The sequence below is a fragment of the Rhinopithecus roxellana genome, chromosome 9 (assembly GCF_007565055.1).
Source record: "Rhinopithecus roxellana isolate Shanxi Qingling chromosome 9, ASM756505v1, whole genome shotgun sequence".
Lineage (NCBI taxonomy): Eukaryota > Metazoa > Chordata > Mammalia > Primates > Cercopithecidae > Rhinopithecus > Rhinopithecus roxellana.
In genome coordinates, this window is record NC_044557.1 from 1142081 (window position 1) to 1167144 (window position 25064).

Here is a 25064-nt window from a genome sequence, read left to right on the forward strand (position 1 = left end):
TGGAATCCTACAGTATATACTTTTGTTGTTTGGCATTTAGCTTTTTTTTTTTTTTTTTCTTTTTTTTTTTTTTTGAGACAGAGTCTTGTTCTGTCATCCAGGCTGCAGTGCAGTGACACAATCATGGCTCACTGTTGCCTAGATCTATGGGCTCAAGGGATCCTCTTAGGCTCAAGGGATCTTCCCATCTCAGCTTCCTGAGAAGCTGGGACTGCAGGCATGTGCCACTGGGCCTAATTTTTTTTTTTTAATTTATTTTCATAGAGATGGGGTCTCACTATGTTACCCCCGCTGGTGTCAAACTCCTGGCCTCAAGCAGTCCTCTTTCTTTGGCCCCCCAAGCTGCTGGGATTATAGACGTAATCCATGTTGTGTGTATCAATAGTTTGTTCCTTTTTATTGCTGAATAGTATTCCATTATATTGATATATCACAGTTTATCCATTCACCTGTTGATGAATATTTGGATACTTTCCAGTTTTGGGCTATTAACAAATAAAGCTGCTAGGAATGTTCTATAAGACTTGACCTGCACATATTCTTGGGTAAATAGGAATGGAATGGGTGGATGCTACATGGAAGTGTATCTTTAAAAGAAACTGCCGAACTGTTTTGCCACCAGCAGTTTACATCTCCATCAGCAGTGTTTGAGAGTTTCATTTGCTCTGCATCAGAATTTTTTTTTTTTTTTTTTTTTTTTTTTTGTTAGAGAGTCTCCCTCTATCACCCAGGCTGCAGTGCAGTGGTGTGATTATTATTATTATTATTATTTTGTTTGTTTGTTTGTTTGAGACGGAGTCTTGCTTTGTCGCTGGGGCTGGAGTGCAGTGGCCAGATCTCAGCTCACTGCAAGCTCCGCCTCCCGGGTTTACGCCATTCTCCCGCCTCAGCCTCCGGAGTAGATGGGACTACAGGCGCCCGCCACCTCGCCCAGCTAGTTTTTTGTATTTTTTAGTAGAGACGGTGTTTCACCATGTTAGCCAGGATGGTCTCGATCTCCTGACCTCGTGATCCGCCCGTCTCGGCCTCCCAAAGTGCTGGGATTACAGGCTTGAGCCACCGAGCCCGGTGCAGTGGTGTGATTATAGCTCACTGCAGCCTCGACCTTGGACTCATGCCATCCTCCCATCTCAGCCTCCTGAGCAGCTGGGAGTAGCTAGGACCACAGGTGTGTACCACCATGCCCAGCTCATTTTTTAAATTTTTTTGTGGAAATGGGGTTTTGCCATGCTGCCCAGGCTGGTCTTGAACTCCTGGGCTCCAGTGATCCTCCTACTTGGCTTCCCAAAGTGTTGGGATTACAGGTGTAAGCCACCATATCTGGCCAACAACTTTTTTTTTTTTTTTTTTTTTTTTTTTTTTTTTTTTTTTTGAGAAGGAGTCTCACTCTGTCGCCCAGGCCGGAGTGCTGTGGTATGATCTTGGCTCACTGCAACCTCCGCCTCCCAGGTTCAAGCGATTCTTGTACCTCAGATTCCTGAGTAGCTGGGATTACAGGCATGCACCACCCTGCCTAGCTAAAATTTTTGTATTGTTAGTAGAGATGGGGTTTCACCATGTTGGCCAGGCTGGTCTTGAACTCCAGACCTCAGGTGATCCACCTGCACCTGCCTCCCAAAATGTGGGGATTATAGGTGTGAGCCACTGTGTCCGGTCAAAATTTTTATTTTTATGTAATCAAATGTGTTGACATTTGCTTTTTAGTTTCTGGAATTTGTGTCATAGAAAGATCTTCCTTACTTTCCAAAAAAAGTCTTACCACAGTTTTTTGTTTGTTTGTTTGTTTTTGTTTTTTGAGATGGAGTCTCACCCTGTCGCCCAGGCTGGAGGGCAGTGGTGTGATCTTGACTCATTGCAACCTCTGCCTCCAGGTTCAAGTGATTCTCCTGCCTCAGCCTCCCAAGTAGCCAGGATTACGGGTGTGCACCACCACACCTGGCTAATTTTGTCTTTTTAGTAGAGACAGGGTTTCACCATGTTGGTCAGGCTGGTCTCAAACTCCTGACCTCAAGCGATCCACCCACCTCGGCCTCCCAAAGTGCTGGGATTATAGGCATGAGCCACTGCACTCAGCCAACACAGTATATTCATATATAGATATGTATTTTTTCTTTTTTTAAGAAACAGGATCTTGCTATATTGCCCAGGCTGGAATGCAGTGGCTTTTCACAGGCATGATCTTAGTGCACTAGGCTCTTGAATTCCTGGGCTCAAGCAATCCTCTTTCCTTGGCCTCCTGACCATGCCTGGCTATTCTAATATTTTATCATCTCATTTTTACATATAAATCTGATTCAGATTCAGGTCCTTTTTTCCCCACATGTCTCAACACTATTAATAGATTTGAGATTCTAACTTAATTAAATTCTTTGTTTTTTTTTCTGAGACAGAGTCTTGCTGTGTCGCCCAGGCTGAAGTGCAGTAGTATGATCTTGGCTCACTGCAACCTCTGCCTTCTGGGTTCAAATGATGTTCCTGCCTCAGCTTCTTGAGTAGCTAGGACTATAGGCATGCACCACCATGCCCAGCTAATTTTTGTACTTTTGGTAGAGATGGGGTTTCACTATGTTGGCCAGGCTGGTCTCGAACTCCTGACCTCAGGTGATCCGCCTGCCTCAACCTCCCAGAATGTTAGGATTATAGGTGTGAGCCACTGTGCATGGCCACTTAAATTCCTATACATAAATGGGACTATTTCTCAACTTCTTATTTATTGATTTGCTTATTTATGTACCATTTTAATATCTGATAGAGCTAATTCCCACTTGATATAGGAATTTCGTCTTTTTTTTTTTTTTTTTTTCCTTTTTGTGGAGAATGGGGTCTTGTTATATTACCCAGGCAGGTCTTGAACTCCTGGGCTCAAGCTATCCTCCCGCCTCTGCCTCCCTGAGAGCTGGGATTACAGGCGTGAGCCACTGCGCCCAGCCAGACACAGGAATTTCTTAAGCTGGGGTCTGTGTCTATGAGTTTGCGGGAGATGAGGGAAGTCTATGAATCCAATGAAATACACATTTATAATTGTGGTTGCAATGTGATCCTTTCTGGGGAGAAATCCATAATTTCATTAGATTCTCAAAAGGATGCATGACTCAATAAATGTTGAACCACAGATCTAGAAGAATGTTGTTAGGGTCTTATATCCTTAAGGCAGTCCCTCATGAATGTTAATCTTTTTAAATCAAATTTCGTTATGAACTGTGGATATAAGTAATTGCTTGTGCATACATAGAATAATATCTGGAAAATGCATGAGAAATTGATAACACTGGTTGTCAGAAGATGGGAACTGGTGGTGGTTGAGGAACAAAGGTGGGAGGGAGACTTCATTATTATATTTTTGGAATTTGGAACCTTATGATTGTATTACCTTTTCCAAAAAGTGCATAATATTTTAAAAATTAAGGTGACCAACTGGACAACTCTTCAGTAGTGTCTCTAGAATGATCTCTGTGGAAAAGGAACAATTCTTGGTTATTTCTTACTGGCCTGTTTGTTTTTTTTTTTTTTTTGAGATGTAGTCTCACTCTGTGGCCCAGGATGAAGTGCAATGGCTCTCCGCAACCTTCGGCTCACTGCAACCTTCGCCTCCTGGGTTCAAGCAATTCTCCTGCCTCAGCCTCATGAATAGCTGGGACTATAGGCACGTGTTGCCATGCCTGGCTAGTTTTTTTTTTTCAGAGGGTGTCTCGCCTATCGCCCAGGCTAGAGTGCAGTGGCGTGATCTCGGCTCACTGCAACCTCCGCCTCCCAGGTTCAAGCGATTTTTCTACCTCAGTCTCCCAGTAGCTGGGACTACAGGTGTGTACCACCACACCCTGCTAATTTTTGTATTTTTAGTAGAGATGGGGTTTCACCATATTAGCCAGGTTGGTCTCGAACTCCTGGCCTCGTGATCCGACCACCTCGGCCTCCCAAAATGCTGGGATTATAGGCGTGAGCCACCATGCCTGGCCCTAGTTTTTGTATTTTTAGTGGAGACGGGGTTTCACCATGTTGGCCAGGCTGGCTCAAACTCCAGACCTATAGTGACTTGTTCACCTCAGCCTCCCAGAGTGTTAGGATTACAGGCGTGAGCCACCACACCCGGCCTCTCTTACTAGCTTTTTTATATTACTAGATTTAATGCCAGAGTTCTTTGCTAGGTCACCTTCCAAACCACTGCCAATTACATTACCTCTGAATCTCATTTCTTTGCAGAAGTGAAAAATAAACTTGCAAAATGGTTGTATGGATTAAATGAGATAATATATGTAAAACATTTGGCACAAATGTTAGTTCCTTTTCTCAATATAATTTTTTTCTTTATAGGGAGTCTGAAGATACAGTATTGCTGGTCCTCAAAGAGATCTACCAAACCCAGGGTATCTTCCTTGATCAGCCTTTACAGTAAAAATGACCCATCTATGCCTGCTTAATGTAAGTTTTAAAATGTCATGTATGTAGTGTAATTCTTACACATTAACATGTTATAATGAGCGATGGAGCCTCAAGCTCTTTGTAAATATACTTGCTATTGTCTGTCACCAGGATCTAGGCTGTTATTCATTTTTAGAGGGACTGGTAGAAATTTATGGGGAAAAAAACACAGTGGCCCATTTAGAGGAAGATTAGTGTATGTCTGTTTTTGCTAGAGATTTTGTCCAATGACACCTGTCATTTTTTAGGATCTAAACTCAGAGTCTTAATGGTTCTGTTACTAAGAATTACTGTGGCAACAGTTATGATTTTAATAACCAACCACCCATCCTGAGATTTAAATTACTCAGCCTTTTAGATGTGAAATTACAAAGTCTGTATATTCGACTCTGGCATTCTCTGTGGTTGCCTTCCAGTTGTGACTGCAGCTCTTCTCCCACTTTCTTCCCTAGACGGACATTGAGGGATCCTTCCCCAGAAAATCCACCTGTTTGTTGCTGCAGTTTTCCTCTCCTCAGCTGCGTCATTTCCTGCATGTTGCCTGCCACTTACTCACCACTGTGGTCTTTGGAAGATAATCTTCCTCTTTGGAAATGAATGGAAAAGCAAAAGGCCTTATTACTTTCAACCACTGGCTTCATATAAACACTTGCCATTTTTTCTTCATAGCTGGGGGTGGTTTGTGTCTTTAATTCTTTGATGATAGTTTGTAGGTGCCACACTTTATTGATTAGTACTTGACATGGTGTATAGCCTATTTTGGGTTTGATTTGTTTTGGGTGGCATAGACATGTTTTTAAGGAACTTACTGCTTATCTTTAGAAAGTGTTCTAGTTTGGAAACAGATTCTTGAGATTTAGAAGGCATTTTGGAGTACAATTATCTCTTGTTTGTATTGAACTGAAGGCTAAGTCTCAGTGGATATGAAAAAGACTTTTGGGTGATTTATTTTTTAAACTGCATTTCTTTCTTATCTGTAGTATATGAAGAAAGACTAAAATGTAGCTTTAAAAAAGTGTTGTTTACTCTCTTAGAACTGACTGACAGACTTATTGCCAGAAATCACTAATGTTCATTGTTTTTGCAACTGTTTGAGCTGCTGTAAGAGTCTAAAGTTGACAAGTTAGTTCATGTTAGGTGCATCTTTATAAAGCAAAGATGTTGTATATCCTAGGCCTCCCTTTTATATTTGATAGAAGTTATTTGCTAATAGCTTCTATTCTTATGTTGAAAGTAGTTGTAAAAGCTGATGAACCTGAAATTACGTAGCCTGCACAGGCTGCTGAGGTTCTAAATAAAATCTTTTAGTGGTGCCTTTATGGTGAAACAGAATTTGTCACCTGCCATTTCTACTTGGGCTAAGGTAGTATTGTGTATCCTCTTTCCTTCTTAGGCATCCATAATCCGCAAAGCATATTTAAAAGGCTCTTGGCATGGGCAGCATTGGTTGGGCAGGTAGGTTTGGCTAGGGGGAAATGTTTAACTTGTTCTGAAAGAAAAACTTATTTCTGTAGGGTCCAAGAAACAGCTATTGCAGAGTCAGTGTCAGCCGAGTCTGGAACATACGAAGTGAGGTTTACTTCTAAGAACACAAGTGACTGCACACTAATTTTGTGAAGGCATCTTTTCACTACTTTGCTGTAGATCTTTCTTCTTCATTGGTCAGAGTTTGTCAGTCTTTGTAGTTCTCTTTATGATAGTCCTTTATACTTGCTCTCAGATTCCACAGGCCTGTTTATACAGTGGCAAAGGCAGGCGAGCTGTGGTTTATTGTTTATAAATTTTTTTATAAATGTTATGGTTTCCAAAGTCACTGGCATTTAATATTTACTAAGCCATTCCTTAGACAGCAATGATCTTTATCCCTTTCTGGAGAGAAAAGGAAAATGAAAGGTAATTACTGTCACCATGGAGACTGTAGAGGTAAGGTTGGGGTATAGGTCAGGCATGCCTTTCTTTGTCATCTCCTTGTAGCCTAATGCTAAGTATGCCACTAAGTTTCAGATATATGGAATACTTTATTTTTTTAAAAGTATATAAACTCTGAGTTATTGAGAATTAAGTATTCACCGTATATTAAGGGGAAGCTTTTGCCAAGTTGTGGTCTTCAAATTTATGTTTACTCTTCCTATTGGCAGAATAGGTGCTGTTTAAGAGTAAACCAAAGGATAAGCAGAGGGAGTCCCTGTAACCAAAGATGGACAGCATAGCCCTGGATAGCCAGATAAACTACTCTTTGTATTAAGGAATGTTTCTTTCCTAGTGGTGAAGGGTGGATAACTGTGAAAGAACTTTATATCTTGTCTATTCATGGTATTATAGCTGTATATTCCCAGGATAATAAGCTTGATTGAAATCCTGTATTTAGTCATATATTATTTGCACTGCTTCATTTGTATCATGTGCCATCTCTAGACCAAGCCTATTTTTAAACTCTGGTACAGCATCATTTTGTACATATTCCCAGCTGCAGAACTAGTATCACTTATCTCAGCAAAAGAGATTGTTTGCATGGAAAGATTAATAGCACTGATTAGATTTCTGATATTTTGCACTTTTGAAATGTTTTTTACGTGATTATATTTAAAACTTTAGTAAATACTAAAATGGAACCATACTGACTAGTGGCCTACTTTTACCTGGACTCACCCGTCACAAAGTCAAGAAAATCAGTACAGTCACGATTTTCTCTGCCTTTATGTATTACTAAAACAAAAAAATAAGTTTTGGGCAAAGAACTAATATGTAAATTCTTTCCCGTTGATTGGTATTTTCATTGTCATAGGCAGAATTTAAGTTCAGAATTTAAAGCATGGCAATTATAAGAGACTTTCCTCTGGTATTTGTAAATATTAGCCAGTACTATAGATAACAGCAGTTGAATCACTTATGGCGGATAGGGAATTCAGTGTTTTGCTTTACTAAAGTTCCAGCCCCTTAATGTAATTTAAATATTTAAGAAAGCACACATTTACCATTTTATTTGAATATCACGTTTACTGAAGGAAAAAGATACATTGAAAATATAGGAAGATACACATAAAAGACAAGGTCATATTTAAAGTACAATCACAATAAAGAGAAAGGGAGCTGTAGGTCCTACGGCATCAGTTCTGATGACATCCTATAATTGTTCCTTATATCCCATTGTGAAGAAGAGGCAGAAAAAGATTCATCTGTCCTTCAGATGATGATACCTGTCATTTTTCTTTTCTGCCTTAGTCACTTGGCAGTGTTGGTGCATTTGAGCAGATCTTCAGTCATGAATGGAAGGAAGGAAGCTCACGAGCACAGTTATGGTCAAATGAGGTAGAAACAGTCATCTGTTAGTAGTGCTGAAACCACACTCCTGACCATTTTCTTCTTTATTATTGTGTTCACTTAGTAATTCAACAAATTGTTTATGCCCATGGTGTTCAAAATGTATACAGTAGTACCAGATGGCTGAACTCAGATAAGACGTGCACAAAAGTGATAAATTACCCCAGATTCGACATTTTCCTATTTAAGGCTTGATGGAATTGTCATCAGAGAAGGTAAACAGAATCAAAGTAATTTAGTTGGCCATGCCCTAGATTTTAAGATCTTGAGCTATACGAAATGGAAATTAAGTTTTGATAATTAGCTTCTGAGATAAGATGGGGCTATATAAAGGCTTCTTTGTGACAAGATCCTTCTAAGAATGGCATTTAAAGTAAATGTAAAAACACTGTAGATCTTCGGATATCAATCTGATAGACCAGATTTATAAGGTGTTGGACACCTTTGAAAGATCCTTTTACTAGAATGTATGGCATACAGTAGTAGAAAAGAACCGTAACTCCTCAAGATAGATCTGTGTGAGCAGGGACAAAAGTGTGTAATCATTTGGAGGCAGAATACAGTGTGGCTTATGTCCTCACTTGCACCTTGGAAGAGGAAAAAAAGGCCAGAATTTCTTGTCTTGTGCATGGTCCAGTTAGGAGGGCTAGTTCACCTGTTTTCCATTAAGGTAGATTCAATTTTTTTTGGTGGGGGGGAGGGGGTCTCACTCTGTTGCCTAGGCTGGAGTGCAGTGGCAAGATCTTGGCTCACTGGAACCTCCGCCTCCCAGGTTCAAGCAATTCTCCCACCTCAGCCTCCCGAGTAGCTGGGATTACAGGCACATCGCCACTCCTGGCTAATTTTTGTATTTTTAGTAGAGACAGGGTTTCACCATGTTGGCCATGCTGGTCCTGAACTCCTGACCTCAGGTGATCCAGCCTCCTCGGCCTCCCAAACTGTTGTGATTACAGGTATGAGCCACCATGCCCAGCCAGATTCAATTTTTAAATATCAAAACAATAAGAATCCCCAGGCTTCTTCTGTGCAGTGGAAAGTGCAAGTTTGTCTTGAAATGGTTTATGGCATTCTGCATCCGTCAAAGGAGGATAATACTGCCGATAGCAGACATAGGCAAATGTCATTCCAATCATGGATCCAACTAGTACATCTGAAGAGAGTGGAAACAAGGTCTTCTCTTAATATTAGGCTCCCAAATCCTATTACAAACACATGTAGCATAGAGGACCTGGCCCTCCAGGATACTCTACTGTGGGGCTTAAAGTAACCTCAATTCCAGATTTATGGTTTCTAAATAAAATATTTTTATTCTCAATTTTATCATAGTTACAGGATTATCATTGTCAGGTTGCTCTCTGAATACCAAATCAAAACACATCTTAAGTAAGTAAAATAAGCTTTGTTCTGAGTGTACTAAATTAGAATTTTTCTAACTCAGAAGAGTAACAAAGGTCCACTTACTGCTATTCATCTACCCATTTTCACCATTTAAAGGGTCCTAGAGGAAGGAATAAAGTATTTTAAGAGTTGCTTCTCGCCGGGTGCAGTGGCTTACGCCTATAATCCCAGCACTTTGAGAGGACGAGGCAGGCGGATCATGAAGTCAGGAGATCGAGACCAGCCTGACCAAGTGAAACCCCGTCTCTACTAAAAATACAAAAATTAGCCGGGCGTGGTGGTGCATGCCTGTAATCCCAGCTATTCAGGAGGCTGAGGCAGGAGAACTGCTCAAAAAAAAAAAAAAAAAAAAAAAGAGTTGCTTCTCTTTGCAGAAAACTAGTTTATTTAAAATAGGGTTCCTGAGGACCTGTGGGCAGTACTTCCAACATTTTTTTGGAATTGTGGTTTTGAAGGTATTCTATAATTTTTAATTTTTTTTAGACAGAGTCTCACTCTGTCACCCAGACTGGAGAGCAGTGGCGTGATCTCAGCTCACTGCAACCTCCACCTCCTGGGTTCAAGCGATTCTCCTGCCACAGCCTTCTGAGTAGCTGGGACTACAAGCATGTGCCACCATGCCTGGCTAATTTTTGTATTTTTATTTATGTATTTATTTATTTTTGAGACAAGAGTTTTGCTCTCATTGCCCAGGCTAGAGCGCAGTGGTGCGATGTCGGCTCACTGCAACCTCTACCTCCCAGGTTCAAGCCATTCTCCTGCCTCAGCCTCCCAAGCAGCTGGGATGAAAGGCATGTGCCACCACGCCCGGCTAATTTTGTATTTTTAGTAGAGATAGCATTTCACTCTGTTGGTCAGGCTGGTCTTGAACTCCTGACCTCAGGTAATCCACCCACCTCACCCTCCCAAAGTGCTGGGATTACAGGCGTGAGCCACTGTGCCTGGCCTCAGTTTTTGTATTTTTAGTAGAGATGGGGTTTCAATATGTTGGCCAGGCTGGTCTTGAACTCCTGACTTCAGGCGATCCGCCTGCCTCAGTCTCCCAAAGTGCTGGAATTACACGCGTGGGCCACCACGCCCAGCCAGGTGTTCTACAATTTGGATATTTTACTTACTATAGCATTCAGCTTAAACTTGTTTGGTTTAATTATAATTTTACGTTTTCTTGAATTTTACTTACATTTTTGAACAAAAGTCCTATGACAATGAACCTAATTTTTTTTTTTTTTTTTTTTTTTTGAGGCGGAGTCTCGCTCTGTTGCCCGGACTGGAGTGCAGTGGCCAGATCTCAGCTCACTGCAAGCTCTGCCTCCCGGGTTCACGCCATTCTCCTGCCTTAGCCTCCCTAGTAGCTGGGACTACAGGCGCCCGCCACCTTGCCCGGCTAGTTTTTTTTTGTATTTTTAGTAGAGACGGGGTTTCACCGTGTTAGCCAGGATGGTCTCCATCTCCTGACCTCGTGATCCGCCCATCTCGGCCTCCCAAAGTGCTGGGATTACAGGCTTGAGCCACCGCGCCCGGCCGACAATGAACCTAATTTTTAAGAGAGTAAATTGAACTCTGAGATTTTAAATTTCCTGTAGATGCAGTTTAACTTGAACTCACAATGCTTCAAATAATGGAAAAATTAGGATATCTTTGGTAAACTCTTTTTGTCTTATCTTTCCTATAATTTAAAATGTATATTCTTAGTATAGAACCCAGACCATCCATATTCATTATTTTGTTCATTCAGCAGATATTTAGGAACCGTCTCCTCTGTGCTAGGTGCTAGGAATAAAATGAGTGAAATACGCAAACTTCCATGGCTTGAGTACTTTGCTTACCTTGCCAGTGATGCTTGTAGTCACATGTGCGGGACAGTGCAATCACAGCTGCAAAAAGTAGAGGTGACAGAAAGGCACAGAACCTCCAAGATTTCCCACGGCCTTGTGGTGTGAAGCAGTGTAACTTCCCTGCCAGGTAGAAGGAAGCAAAGGCCAGACCAGCAAATGCAACTGGAACAAGAAAAACTTTTAAGTGGTGTGTCTTTTAAAGGAAGCTACCTCATTCATTTCCACATAGGAGGCTAGGAAGCATGAGTATGTTTTTATTTATTTATTTATTTTTGAGACAGAGTCTTGCTCTGTCGTCCAGGCTGGAGTGCAGTGGCACCATCTCGGCTCACTGCAACCTCCACCATCCGGGTTCAAGCGATTCTCCTGCCTCAGCCTCCTGAGTAACTGGGACTACATGCGTGTGCCACCACGCACGGCTAATTTTTTTATTTTTAGTAGAGATGGGATTTCACCATGTTGGTTAGCCTGGTCTCGAACTCCTGGCCTCAAGTGACCTGCATGCCTTGGCCTCCCAATTGCTGGGATTACAGGTATGAGCCACCACACGCGGCCATGAGGATGTTTTAATCCTTTTTTGTGTATACTTCTAGTGTAAATCATAGTGAAGGAAAGGGAAACAAAAAGAAAAAGGAAGGACTTAGTGCCCCAAAGGTCATGTTTTATCAGAGTGTAGTTTTCAGAATACTAGCTATATGAATTAACTTGTTGATGCTTTAGTTTCCTCATCTATAAATGGGACTCATAAAAATAATAGTCCCCACCTCACTGGATTATTGTGAGCTATAATTAGGTAAATGAAAATGCTTCAAAGCACCTGACACATATAAACTCTTCGTTAAAGGTATTTTTATTGCTAGTACAAGACTGCAGGATCTAGGCAAATAATATAATAATAATTAAATGTGCAAATCTCATAAAGGTAAATTCTTTCTGTTCTGTAATATTTACCCAGATAGTCAAGGTTCAGACTTGCTAAACTGTGGAGTTACTAAAGAAGTGGGGCGGGGGGGAGCGGGGTTTCCAAAGGGGTGGGCGGGGTTTCCAAATTCTAGAAACAAGAGTAGTCAGATTTTCCCATCCCTACTAGCTTTCTAGGTTAAATTCAATTACATGAAAACAAGCATAGGGGTAGAGTCCATATGATAGTCATACAGGAAGAATGTCCACTGGGGAAGCTCTTTCGGCCCTCATTCACCACGTCCTTATCCCCTGTACACATCAAGTCAGAATGGGCTAGCCCATCAGGGAAGCAGCGGTAGAAGAAATCTGGGCGTGGCCTGGAAGCAAGAAGCATGGTTGGAACGTAAATCATTAACTCCAGAAATTATTTTTCAGTTGTAGCAGACATTAATAATCCTGTTAACTATTGGTCAAACAGTGCCCCAGGCAAAATAAAGTAACTGGATTAGTATAGTCACCACACTAAGAGAAAAGTCTTACTTCCAAGGTCAGCATTTAAATTAGGGGAAAAACCCCACTCCAGTACATGATTACTTTCTAGGGCAAACAGCAAATGACACTGCAGCTTCAGGAGGTGCTCAAGAGGACACTGACCGACTCTGCTGTGGCCGTTGGTGGGAGATGCTGTTCAGGGCAGAAAAGAGCCCATCACCTGGAGGACTGAGGTATGGGGAAGGGAGTAAGCGTTGCATGAGAAAAGAAATATCAGAGTGAAGATAAAGGGAAAAGAATGAGAAAGACGTGTGGTGGACACCACCACTGTCCTGGTGGGTAAGGGCTGAAGCAGACGCTGAGGTAGTTAGCTGTCGTCACTTACCTCCCTACGATCAGCTTTATTGTGTTGGTAAAGACGCCATTCAGAGCCAGGGCAAGGCTGGCAGCTGCAAAGCAAAGCCATAAGTTAGAAGGATCTGTCTAGGAGGAAAGGCATGGTCATAGCCTCATTAAGAGAGCAGCCGTACTGTTTCTGAGATGGATAGAATCCAACCAGACCTGGGCACAAAAATAATTAAGGTCTTCAGTGATCACTTTTGTAGTCAAGAACTTTTGTACTAGGCCAAAGACATTTCTGAAGTACAAATAACCCAGTGCATTTAGGCACAGGGCTGCCTGCGGTGTAGCCTGCATAACCAAGTCCCTGCAGTGCTATTTTCCTCTCCCGCGGGGATGGAGTTCCTTTAGGAATGCACAACTCAGTGGCCTCCACACAGGCTCACCGTGGCTGAACCCCACGACTTCCTAGGTTTCCAGCACGAAGACACCGGCCAGAAGGGACTAGTGCTCACCCAGGCAGGCTTGTCTGCTGTCTCTTGTGTCTGCCTTCTTGAGAAATTTGGCCAGGAAGATCAGAGATAGTGGAGAGAGAAATGCAATAACCTGAATTAGAATGTCAGAGGTTAAAAACAATTAAAAAAAAAAAAAAAGCCACACTCATGGTTAAAGTAGCTCGTACAGGAAAGAGGGACGTGAAACAGCAGGACCCACTAGCGCTAACATAAGGTCTCTGAGTGCGCGTAACCGGGAGCCAGGCAGCGCCACCAGTGAACAGCAGCGACCGTGCGGCTCGGCCCCGGTACCTCAGGCTGAGGCACACAGCGCCCGGGAAAACGTTGTATCAGCCCAAAGAGGCTCGGACATCCTCCTTTCTCAATCAGGATCTTAAACACTAGAGCCCTAGGAGGCGGAACCCAGCGCATAGCAGCGGAGTGGGCAGTGGGTCCCTACAGAGGCCGTCTCCACGGAGGAAAAAGCACAGGTGCCCGCGGGAAGCCCGGTTACGGGGAGGGAAGAGGGACGATCTTTCTCCACGCACAAACATCGGCTTGGTGGGGAAATACTCCGCCTCCACGTAGGGGTTCCGGTAGAGCCACATCTCCTCCGGCTGGATGAGTCTCTGGAACGGGGGGAGCAGCTCCGTCACCCTAGAGGGGAACAAAGAAGCGCAGAGCAGGTCGCCTGGCTTCCTCCCTGCTTCCCCACTGCCCGGCCCGCCGCCCCCTGCCGCCTGCCTGCCTGGGAAGCGGGGCCGCCCGGACCCGGCCGTGGATCTTACAGGAAGGCCGCGAACAGCGCGAGCCGCACGCCCACTTCGGCCCCAAAGGCCACCGCCGCCGCCGCCTTCCCCATCCGGCCGCGAGCCCTGAGCGACGCCGCGCTGACGTGGCCGCCTCCGCGGGGAGGGCCGGGCCGGGAACTGCTCACCGCCCCCTCTCCCAGCCGCCCGCGCTCCGGCCGCTGCCCAGGAAGCCGGCCTGGCGGCTGTGCCGAGGGCATAGTCTGGCAAAGGGGACGCAAAGTCAGCGGAGCTGCCCTCCGGTGCGTTCAGCAGGGAGCCAACGCCCCAGTTTCAGCCGAGTAGGTCGGCGTGCGGTCCATGAGCAGCTTCTCTCCACACCCCAACCACACAACCGCGGGGAGCAGCCTTCTCCCGGGACCTCGCCTCTAAACGGAAAACCAGACAGCTCGCTCTCAGATCCTGGTTCCTTAGCAACACAGCCGCATTCTGCAGGAAACTACACTGGCTGAGGTTGGCTGGATTGTGTCATTTAGTCCTCCCACCCAGAATGTTGTAGCAAAAAATTACTGGCAAAGAACAAGCCCACATATTTAATTTGGAACATACAGGACAATTTATTGAAGTCAATCTCAAGCAAAATCTGAAATCAGTGGAATGTCATTAAAAACCTTTCCAAATTAATCCTCACGGAAGCAAAAAACACATTGGAATTCCAAAGTATTTGTAAAATAAAAAAGGCAACATCAGTAAATATAATGTACAAAAATTATATGTTCCTACCAGCACACACATCAGTAAAGAAGCTTAAATATTACAGGCAATCCTAAATACACTGTAACTAGTCAACAATAAGCTATCTATATACAGGTTAACCAAGCTTTACACATTTCACACTATGCAATAAAACATAGGCCAATCAACAAAATCCTCAAAATATTATATATCTTGAAGTCTATGTGGCAACATCAAGTCATTATACAGTAATGCCCTAGTGGAACACCCCCAGGGAAAATTAACACTAATCCCTTAGTGTCAAGAGCTTCTAGCCAAGTCACAGAAACTCAAAAGAGATTGACTTTAGTGAATATTGATGCTTTGTTATTAAAGACTCAAGTCTCAAGTGATTTAGGCAAAATAACAGTTCACAGGATCTACAAAGTTTATTACAGATAAAATACAGAAATAACCAATCTACAAAGATCATCATCATAAAGAACACGAGAAAATGAAAACGGAGTCTGTAGGTATCTGTGTTTGTTGTGCAATATCACTCAAATGGGTACAAATGAATTTCTCGTATCAATTCCAAATATACACATACCCTTGTATATAAAAAATGATATTAGCCAGTTGTAATACTCATTTAGCATCTTGGTTATTAGTGGCAATATAATTTTCTTAACATAGGGCATGTAACAGGACAAATGAGATAAAATAATGACAACAAAGTAAGTTTTATCCAGTCCATTTCTAAACTGACAAGAATACCTTATCAATACCTTATATAGGTAATCTGACAGATACTTGAGGGCTGTTTGCACACATCAAGTGTGTTGGCAGGCAGGGAGGGGAGCAGTAAAAGCTTAGGGTGCTTTCTCACTAACTAGCAGATGCAGTAATGCCACATAAGAAAACTTAAGGACTGAATAAATGACTTTGGCATCTATTCTATTTTCCCTTTTTACTTACATGTAAATTACTTTTACAGCCTACTGAAGGACAGGCAATTCTCATCCCCCTCCCACTTCATACATACGTGCCACAAGCACCCAAACTTGTCACTTACGCAATGGACTGACCAAAACAAAACAAAAAACAGAAATGTTTTTTGAAAGACACAGATTACCCACATTTTGGGAGTGTAACATAAGTGCAATTTTTTTGTTTTTTTCCCTACATAGACATAGTAAAAGGAAAGATGATGTGCTTGGGGACAGGGTTGACAAAATGACAAAATAAAGAACGTACATAAGAAGTATTTTTAAAAATGCTGGTATCTCATGCAGGAGTCTCTTCCTCAAATGTGTTCAATCAATCCGAGCTATCTACTGTGAACACTCTCCCATTTGCAGAACTTCACCTTTAATCCACGCTAAAGAGGATAAGAGACTAGGCTACTTATTTTCAAAACGGTTTACAAAACAATGCTTTCTACTTCATAAATGTAAAAAGAAACTGTAAAATAAGGAGAATCTGAAGAGTTTCAAGTACTTAAAAAACCTGAATTCAATGAGGCAGAGGTCTCAATGTTAAAGTGACTACTTCGTACCTGTGGTAAACATTATCCCCCCCCTTACCCTATTATAACCCCCTTTCTCCTGGTACCCCACCCCAGGTAAAAGTTGGTGAGATTTCAATATATACACATTTCCAACTTTTCAGTATTTGTTAATTCATTGCAAAGCTGTATACTAATTATAGTATTCCCTAGTCCATCTGAAAATGGAACCAAGTTCTACTTTTTGTTTTACAAATAACCAGAGACCAATTCTAGGTGGCCCTAGGCCAAAGGAAAGTGTTTCAGTTCATCAATTCATGTCTGCACCAACTTGGACAACTGGGGGTGGCTGGATGCATCAGCCTTGTGAAAAGTAACTTTAGTCTACACTGCCCAGAAATAAAGCAACTTTCCAATGTCCTTTTTCTCATGTGGAAGTACATAGAATGTCAGCTTCCCAGCCGTGAGGGCTCCATAGCCACTGTTTTCTTATCTTGTAAGAGGACATGGCAGGTGGCAGCCAGCACCTTGACTTTAAGGTGAATGCTAAAGGAAGAGCTTTATATTTAAAATGAAATGAAAGACAAGCAACAAGTCCTGGGCAGTCCAGAGATTATACTCTCTACAGATGGCCTGGTTGCAAACTGTAGGTCTGGGTTTGAACTACTGGAATACACCATGCAAGAAACTACTCAAAAAGGAAATTCCACTTCATGATCTAGGAAAGTTGTTCAACAGCCTGTCCCATCTGAGGGTCCTTTACATGATACTGAATATCTCAGTTCTACAACATTATTTACAGACATGTTTTCAAATATTTTGTGTAAATGGCAGAAGGGAGCTGGGGGCAGCCCCCCTGCCTCCATTACTGTTTTAGCTTTCAGGTATGTTCCTGACTTGTATAGAAAATTCCAAATTTTAAATGATTCTCAAACTCAGCCAGTTCTATAGATTAGGCCAGATCATTTTTGAGAATTAAGATAGAGTGGGAACTTGTTAAAACAAAAATGAAAATAAAACTCACCTCACTCCTGTATCTCTCCCTGATTAGACATTAAAGAGATGAATCATTGCCTCTGGTTGCTTCAGCCTTCCAGGAATGAAGGGCCATCCACTCTGCCCTTCTCACCCAGCCAGGGGCTGCTCTTCCCATTCCTCCCTCACAGCAGTGGCAGTCCAGCCCCTCCCTCCCCTGCACAGTGCCTGGGAAGGTTTCCCAGGATTTCATCTTTAGCTCTTACTGATCCAATTTCTGAAGCTTTAGGCTGATTATCAAAAATCTTATGTTCACTTCTTCCTTCAACAAATTAACATGTGGTTAAAAAATAAATACCACCATTAGCCCGTGCTGCTTTAAGTTATTTCATTGTTTGACAAGAATAAAAACCAACCACTTACACTGACCACATATAGATTTAAAAGTTAACAAATACCAACTTCAGACTATGAGTGAGCAATGTGTCTTTTGGAATATTTCATTGGTGTAGCACAGGCACAGTGCATGTATACTCATGCACACATAAAGGACAATTTTCTCTTTCTGTATCTATAATCTGCAACTTAAAAATATATAAAATAGGTCAACATTGATGCTATGGAGGTGTGAGGAGAGCTCCTTGGCACCGGCATGACTAAAACCGCTTTTTAGACCATTAAAGAACACTCATGGCCCAAAGACTTCAGAACTATGGTTAGCTTTTTTTTTTTTTTTTTTTTTTTTTTTTTGAGACCAGGAGTTTCGCTCTGTCGCCCAGGTTGGAGTGCAGTGGTATGATTTTGGCTCACTGCAACCTCCACCTCCTGGGTTCAAGTGATTCTTCTGCCTCAGCCTCCCAAGAAACTGGGACTACAGGCATGTGCCACCATGCCCAGCTACTTTTTGTATTTGTAGTAGAGACGGGCTTTCACCATGTTGGTCAGGCTGGTCTCAAACTCCTGACCTCATGATCTGCCCATCTCGGCCTCCCAAAGTGCTGGGATTACAGATGTGAGCCACTGCACCCAGCAGCTATTTTGTTTTCTACTCTGATTTCTGAAATGGTGAAACAATCCTATTAATCATATATTTTTAAATTTCATCAGAGCTCTGTTACAGATATGAAAACAAAATGTGACACAATGAAGAAGCTGCATAAAAGTACTGAAACCTAAGGTATCTGTAGTATATAGGATGTACCCTGGCTTACCATATAAAAGTCATTAGATAGTAAATAGCACTAAGTCTAAAAGCAAGGAGATAAGATTTCATGTTGGATACTGTTTCAACAAGAACTGTATTTGGAATATTAAAGGAAATCCTTATGTTAGTAAGTTTAAAAAACCAAACATCATATACAAAATAAAATTTTAGTATGATAAAACCTAGGTTTTCTTATTTTTTAAAAGGACATCAAACTCTATAATTGCTCAAGAGCAAAGTTTAGTGTTTTGGTGAGCTGTATTTCATCTTACTTGTAGCAATTATATTTGGTGACATGGATTGCATTTTCCATTTTGCTCTTTTGGGACCATATCTAATCAACAGAAGTATTGGAAGCCCAATGAGTCACCGCAGAATTGCTGGAGTCAGGCAAATGGCAGTTTAGGAGCTTCAGTAAAGGAATTATAGTGTTTTTTACAAGAGAAAAATCCAGTATAATTGCACATTTACATACAAAAAAAGAGGCACAAAACAGCTTTTCACCCTCTTTCCATAGAAGAGCTCTAAATTGATAAGCAAATGGAACACTCAATACAGCTGAAGGAATGTGGTAGAGCATCTACCCTCCCTACCTTCATAAGGTTACTAGGTACTTGAGGGAAAATAAATGCTACCAGGTACCAGCAATTGTAAGCAGTCAAAATTCACAGAGAAAGTTAACGTTCATTCAAGCTAACCCTAGACTTCTACTTAGTACAGTGTTACAACAATGTCTGACATTACTAATTATTTGATACGAGGAATACTGGAATATAGATATTCCTAAGCATTAAAAGCCAAGTGAGTTTGGTGAGCAGACATCTTGGTATACTCGCGTCTGTAAGAGTCAAGCGTCACCGTCAACCATTTTTGCTAACACTGACTTGCTTGGGAGTTTTCTCCAAGTGCTTCCTAAGATGAAGTGTGTTTGTGTGGCTCTTATGTACCCTGTAAAAGTAGAAGTTCTTCCCCTTACTCAATGGGAGCAATCTTAAGTACTGGATAATAATAGAAATTCTTTACATGTAACCTGGGGATGCCCCTATAACTTTCACCCCCTAAATTAGGAACTCAACCAAAAAGATCTATTCAAATACAATTCAAACTCATTTGTGTGGTTTTACTAGGAAACATGACTGAATGGTCAGGTGACAAAAGAAATGTTTGAGTAGGAGAGGAAAACAGAGACAAAAAATAAAATGCCTGTAATTCTTTCCAATTTAGACCAGGGTCTACAATAAAATTGGACAGAAAATGGTGCTTATATGATACAACTTTTGGGTTGTGCCTTCATCCCCCTTTAGCTGCCTTTATCAGTGTCAGGAAAATAGGAGTGACCATTCCAACTATGCTTCATATCCACAGAAACGCACTTCATCCAAAATCCAAACCATCCATGTCAATGGAGAACGTTTCAAAAATCAGTGAGCACATCCATTCCTCTTTTTCCTTCCACCAAGGAAACACACCATATACCTTTCTAGTTACCATAGTACAAAGCCCACCTTGTTTAAGAACACAGAGGTAAAATTCAGCGAGGCATTGTTTTTAAGAGGCCAGATTTAATACTTCCATAGAGCCCTTCTCTAAGTCTATGAAAAGCATTCTGAAGGGAAAGAGAAGTGAGCCTACCTACTGCTCAGTAAAGAGGTATATAAAGCTTATCACACCCTTTCCTAGAGGGCTTTCTCAGATTCCTACTTAAAACACACACACACTTGATTAGACTATTGAACTACACTTCTTGAAATTCCTAAAAATGAAAATAAATAAAGGAATGATGGCTACTTTTGCTTTATACAACCAAGGAACACATCTTAGACTTTAAATTTATCTCATTAACACAACTTTCTTTTCTCTTTGTTCTTATTTTAAAAGCAAAAAACATTTCTTTTCAAGCTGCAATGGCATTGAAGCACAATAAAAGGCAAGAAAAGACCAAGGGAATTTAACCCTCCACAAAAGAATCCCCAAACCAACCAAACAAAACAGAAAAACCAGACACCACCAACTGCTTCTGCCTGCATGAACTGGTTTCCCATTTTGGCTTTAATAAGGCAGTTCCGATGGCAAAGGCTGTATGCACTGTAGCAGTCTCTTCTTTTTAAATGCATGATCTATTTGCTTTTTTCACTTAAATAGAAAGGAGGGGACACCACACATTTATTCTTTTACTTCTTCTCCATGATCCTGTGATTCCCATTTACATTTTATCTTGCTCCAGTATTCTGGTGACACAGGAGCCATGGGGTCATGTTCCGAGCAGCAGAGGCGGCCTTCCAGTGCGGAGGGAACCAGGGCCCCCTTTTCATGATCTTTACAAAATGAATGTGGACAGAACTCACAGAAGGAAACAGCTGCACTGCTGCACTCATCGCACTGATGCCACGGACACTCCCACTTTCCTAATTCAGGGAGAAGGGGAGGAAGAAGAAGTGCCCAAGTTAGTGCCTGTCTTGATTACCCATGAAAAACCCAGGTTCCTTTTTCTCTAATTGGAGATGGAATTCAATTGAATACAACTCCAAATTTCAAGCAAACACAGATCTGGGTGTATTATTTAGGACGGATGTGAGCTACTGGCCAAAACCCAACGCCATAGGTACCAACTACCCACCTATGGGAACAGTATACAAGAAACCAATCCTTGATGAACCACAGGGTATCCCAAATGTGTAAGGGGAAATATTTTTTTGCCAGCATAATTTTTTGCTATTGTTTGCTCTATTCAACATTTCCTATCCCATGGCATGGAATATACTCTGAGTTACACATAGTTGGCAAAGACACAAGTTAGGGAAAGGGTCCTGAAGGTCCAGCTTACCATATGGTGGCTGAGTCAGGTTAAGGCATAGGAGGTGGTATGCTTTGGGACAGTCTTTTTTGTCACACATGACCAGCTCTCCACCATCTCCACACTGAAAACAGTAATCTTCATGCATCTGCTTTGGTTCTGTTTTGATCTTTCGTCTCTTCTGTTTCAACTTAGCATTTTTTGCCTTCTCTTCAGTTGTTGACGCACATGCCGACTGGCAAGAAAGAAAGGATCATAATTTCAAACATCACAGTGCATGAAGCTGGACACAGATAGGAAAACCCTACAACCTCGCAATCATTTAAATTCATCTGTTGTACAATTACCTAAAAACATCAGAAGGCCTTATGCTGCAACAAATACTATAACAAAAATAAAGTTTTGTTTTCACTGACTTAAAAATTATTATTATTATTATTATTTTTTGAGATGGGGTTCTTGCGTGTTGTCCAGCCCGGAGTGCAGTGGTGCAATCTTGGCTCACTGCAGCCTTGACCTCCTGGGCTCAAGCAATCCTCTTGTCTCAGCCTCCCAAGTAGCTGGGACTACATGCGCATGCCATCACGCCTGGCTAATTTTTGTAATTTTTTTTTGTTGAGACAGGGTCTTGCTATACTGCCCAGGCTGGTCTCAAACTTCTGGGCTCAAGTGATTCTCCTGCCTCAGCCTTTCATTGACTTTTTTTGGAGACTGAGTCTCACTCTGTCACCAGGCTGGAGTGCAGTGGGGTGATCTCATCTCACTGCAACCTCCGCCTCCTGGGTTCAAGCAATTCTCCTGCCTCAGCCTCCTGAGTAGCTGGGACGACAGGCGCGTGCTGCCACACATGGCTGATTTTTTGTATTTTAGTAGAGATGGGGTTTCACTGTGTTGCCCAGGCTGGTGTTGAACTCCTGAGCTCAGGCAATCCGCCTGCCTCAGCCTCCCAAAGAGCTAAGATTACAGACATGAGCCATTGCGCCTGGCCTTCATTGACTTTTGAATAGGGTGCTTTTTATTATTTTTATTTAGTTAGTTTTTTGAGACGGAGTCTCACTCTGTCGCCCATGCTGGAGTGCAATGGTGTGATCTTGGCTCACTGCAACCTCTGCCTCCTGGTTTCAAGTGATTCTTCTGCCTTAGCCTCCTGAGTAGCTGAGATTACAGGTGTGCACCACCACACCTGGCTAATTTTTGTATTTTCAGTAGAGATGGGATTTCACCATGTTGGTCAGGCTTGTCTCGAACTCCTGACCTTATGATCCACCAGCCTCGGCCTCCCAAAGTGCTGGGATTACAGGCGTGAGCCACTGTGCCCAGCCTCATGTACTTTTTTAGTACTGAAATGTGCTTTCTTTTTATTTTTAATTGCAAGGGTAGTGGTAAATCCAAGCAACCTTTAGGCAACCTGTTAATTTTTTTCATTGTGGTATAATTCACATACCACAGAATTCACCATTTTAAAGTGTATAATTCAATGGCCTTTAGTATTTTGTGGATTTTTTAAAAGTTTTAGATTAGCTTTTTGCTAATTTCATATTCAACCTGAAATAAAATACATTCTCAGAACCTAACAGACCTTACTGAAACAAGCTTCCTTGGAAAGTCACAGTCTAAATGTTTGATAAGCCCAGCTGATGACCCACAAACTAATCCAGGTGCCCAACTGCCAGCAGGTTCCTGAGATGGTCACAAACACACAAATACTTCTTTTTTTTTTTTTTTTTTTTTTTTTTGAGACGGAGTCTCGCTCTGTCACCCAGGCTGGAGTGCAGTGGCGCAATCTCGGCTCACTGCAAGCTCTGCCTCCTGGGTTCACGCCGTTATCCTGCCTCAGCCTCCCAAGTAGCTGGGACTACAGGCGCCCACCACCATACCTGGCTAATTTTTTGTATTTTTAGTAGAGACAGGGTTTCACCGTGTTAGCCAGGATGGTCTTGATCTCCTGACCTCATGATCCGCCCGCTTCGGCCTCCCAAAGTGCTGGGATTACAGGCGTGAGCCACCGCGCCCAGCCAGACAGACTCCTTAACAGTCCTACTCCTTATCTCCTGTTGGCTGGGGGCGCTCCCCTGCAAGACTGACCTTTGGCCGCACTCCTAGAAAACCACTGCAGTTATCTGCCCCACAGTGGCACTCCGTTCTGCCGTTGCCCAGACAATCTAGGTTATAATTAAATGTTAACTCCATCCCTGAAACACAGGAGAAATAATTATTCAAACTCGAGTCATGGGGAAGAGAAATGCTCTCACAGGCACACTCCCCTGATGAAAAAAAGAGACATCATTCTGGCATGAAGGCGTTTCCCTTGCCAGTGTTCTACCTCATTGATAACAGTGATGGTAAAAAAAGAAAAGGAGAAAAACATCCCCACCCATGAACAAGGACAGCAAAACTACACATCCTCAAAAGAAGTCATGTCCTTTTCAAAGCAGTGGTTGAAACCAATGTGACAGGATCTAAGAATCTGCAGGAGAATAGGTTCTAGTTCAGCATTCTTTTCTATAGCTAACTCACACTAGTTTCTAAATGAACAATATGACCATGGAATTGTGACAATACTATTTCCAGTAATTACTGCCTTATATTATGATCAAATAAAGATCCAAAATGAAGGTTCACTGCATACACCAAATCCAGGGACTCAAACTAGGGACTCCTAAGCTTGCTTCTAGCTGGGCTTAAACAATCCACAATGAGTTCTAGAAACACAGTTTCAATCTGTTTTAGCTATAGCATTTCTCTTCTCACCTATTTTTCTACAAACTAAACAAAGGAGAAACCAAGTTTTGTTCAGATGCTGGATGGGTAAGGAAAAATGAAAACAACAGCTCTGGCTTCAGAGGCTTTTATGTCTAATTTGAAACAGAATGATCTTTCAAAGTGAAAACAACAACAAAAAATCCCAGCAACTAAGGAACCAGTTGCTGCTAACACAAGCTAATTACTGTTAATATGTTTTAAAAAGAAAACAACAGCTAAAACATCTGGTTACACTGTACGGACAGCAGCTTACTTGGAGAATTCATTCAGCAGGACTGTGGACACAGAATCCTGTCATACCCACTCTTACATAAAAGTTCTCACTAAATTCCTTTCTGAGGTTATAGATTTTTGCCTCTCACTGGCAGCTAACACTCAGTTCTAAATATAACTTGCCTTTTATTTGAATACGTTTTCTAAATATAACCTTCCTCTTATTTGAATAAGTTCTTAGGCATCAAGCCTTGAAGAACCATGTCCTGGCTCTATAGGATATTCTTTCTCCCTAGGGAGGAAAGCATGGGGAACGAGTCACTGTTTTACCTGCAGGAATATCACAGAGAGCAAATAGTCCCACTCGAACATCTCCATTCACTGTCCACTTTTGTGTTTCACAGTTGGGATTACAACTGTGGTTCATGAAGCGAGAATAATTTCCTTTGGGGCCGGCATCAATTATACGATCCTTCAGAAAGAAAAGAAAGGTTTCTTTTTCATAAATCAAGTCTCTCCCAGAAACATCCAACTCAGTCAAGGATCACAGGCAGCAGCATTTTGCTACCAGCTGGTGTCTGACAACTGACAAATCAGGAAATGTGAGACTGCCTGGGCAATTTATTAAGTTCTTTCCTTTATTTGATGACCTTCAAGTCAAAGTAAAGTAATTAGGATAAAGTGGGATTTAGTTGCTTTTTAAGTTTGCTTCTAGAAACAAACAGACCATGGAATAATGCTATTTAGAAGATTAGTGGGTCAGAGGTTTAGGAACGATATTTTCTGATTAGAGAGCTCAAAGTTTTGATAACTGCTCTGGTGTTTTGCTGTCAGCCCTCCTTTTCTGCTCCAAGCAGGAAGCAAAACTAGTATAGGAGGGGATACATGACAGCTTAGGCCAGAAAGAAGAAAGAAAAATGAGAAACAAAACTTGGAGATCTGTC

The 25064-nt window shown here is 41.9% G+C and overlaps 3 protein-coding genes across 24 annotated transcripts in view; 1 reads left to right on the forward strand and 2 right to left on the reverse strand.

Annotated features, from left to right (window-relative positions):
• The window catches only part of DDHD2 (DDHD domain containing 2), a 38813-nt gene extending 25453 nt beyond the window's left edge, over window positions 1-13360 (forward strand). For 2 of the 6 annotated variants that reach the window (XM_010385291.2, XM_030937448.1), the window contains exons 17-18: window positions 4312-4419; window positions 4872-7036. In XM_010385291.2, coding sequence (XP_010383593.1) covers window positions 4312-4393 — 82 coding nt within the window. In that variant the 3' untranslated portion in view covers window positions 4394-4419; window positions 4872-7036. Of the gene's footprint in view, window positions 1-4311; window positions 4420-4835; window positions 7037-12477 lie in introns of those variants that run through there. The other 4 variants (XM_030937451.1, XM_030937449.1, XM_030937450.1 and 1 more) reach the window with 4 other exon arrangements.
• PLPP5 (phospholipid phosphatase 5) lies at window positions 6067-17956 on the reverse strand. 12 transcript variants are annotated; one of them, XM_030937463.1, is made up of 8 exons: window positions 13990-17956; window positions 13750-13858; window positions 13223-13256; window positions 12754-12817; window positions 12531-12560; window positions 12087-12253; window positions 10965-11135; window positions 6067-8890 (listed from the first exon to the last, which is right to left on the reverse strand). In XM_030937463.1, exons 1-8 carry the CDS (start codon window positions 14208-14210, stop codon window positions 8727-8729), a joined length of 960 nt encoding a protein of 319 aa, XP_030793323.1. In that variant the 5' UTR covers window positions 14211-17956; the 3' UTR covers window positions 6067-8726. The 12 variants fall into 12 exon arrangements, with proteins under 12 accessions (XP_030793323.1, XP_030793321.1, XP_030793322.1 ...); XM_030937461.1 differs by having other exon boundaries at window positions 12531-12596; XM_030937462.1 differs by having other exon boundaries at window positions 13223-13259.
• Window positions 17957-19892: 1936 nt separating this feature from the next.
• NSD3 (nuclear receptor binding SET domain protein 3) overlaps window positions 19893-25064 on the reverse strand; it is a 113194-nt gene continuing 108022 nt past the window's right edge. For 5 of the 6 annotated variants that reach the window (XM_030937443.1, XM_010385282.2, XM_030937442.1 and 2 more), the window contains 4 exons: window positions 24451-24592; window positions 23230-23336; window positions 21175-21379; window positions 19893-20755 (listed from right to left, as the gene is read on the reverse strand). In XM_030937443.1, the coding sequence (XP_030793303.1) occupies window positions 20514-20755; window positions 21175-21379; window positions 23230-23336; window positions 24451-24592 (696 nt within the window). In that variant the 3' untranslated portion in view covers window positions 19893-20513. The remainder of the gene's footprint in view (window positions 20756-21174; window positions 21380-23229; window positions 23337-24450; window positions 24593-25064) is intronic. The other variant, XM_010385281.2, reaches the window with a different exon arrangement.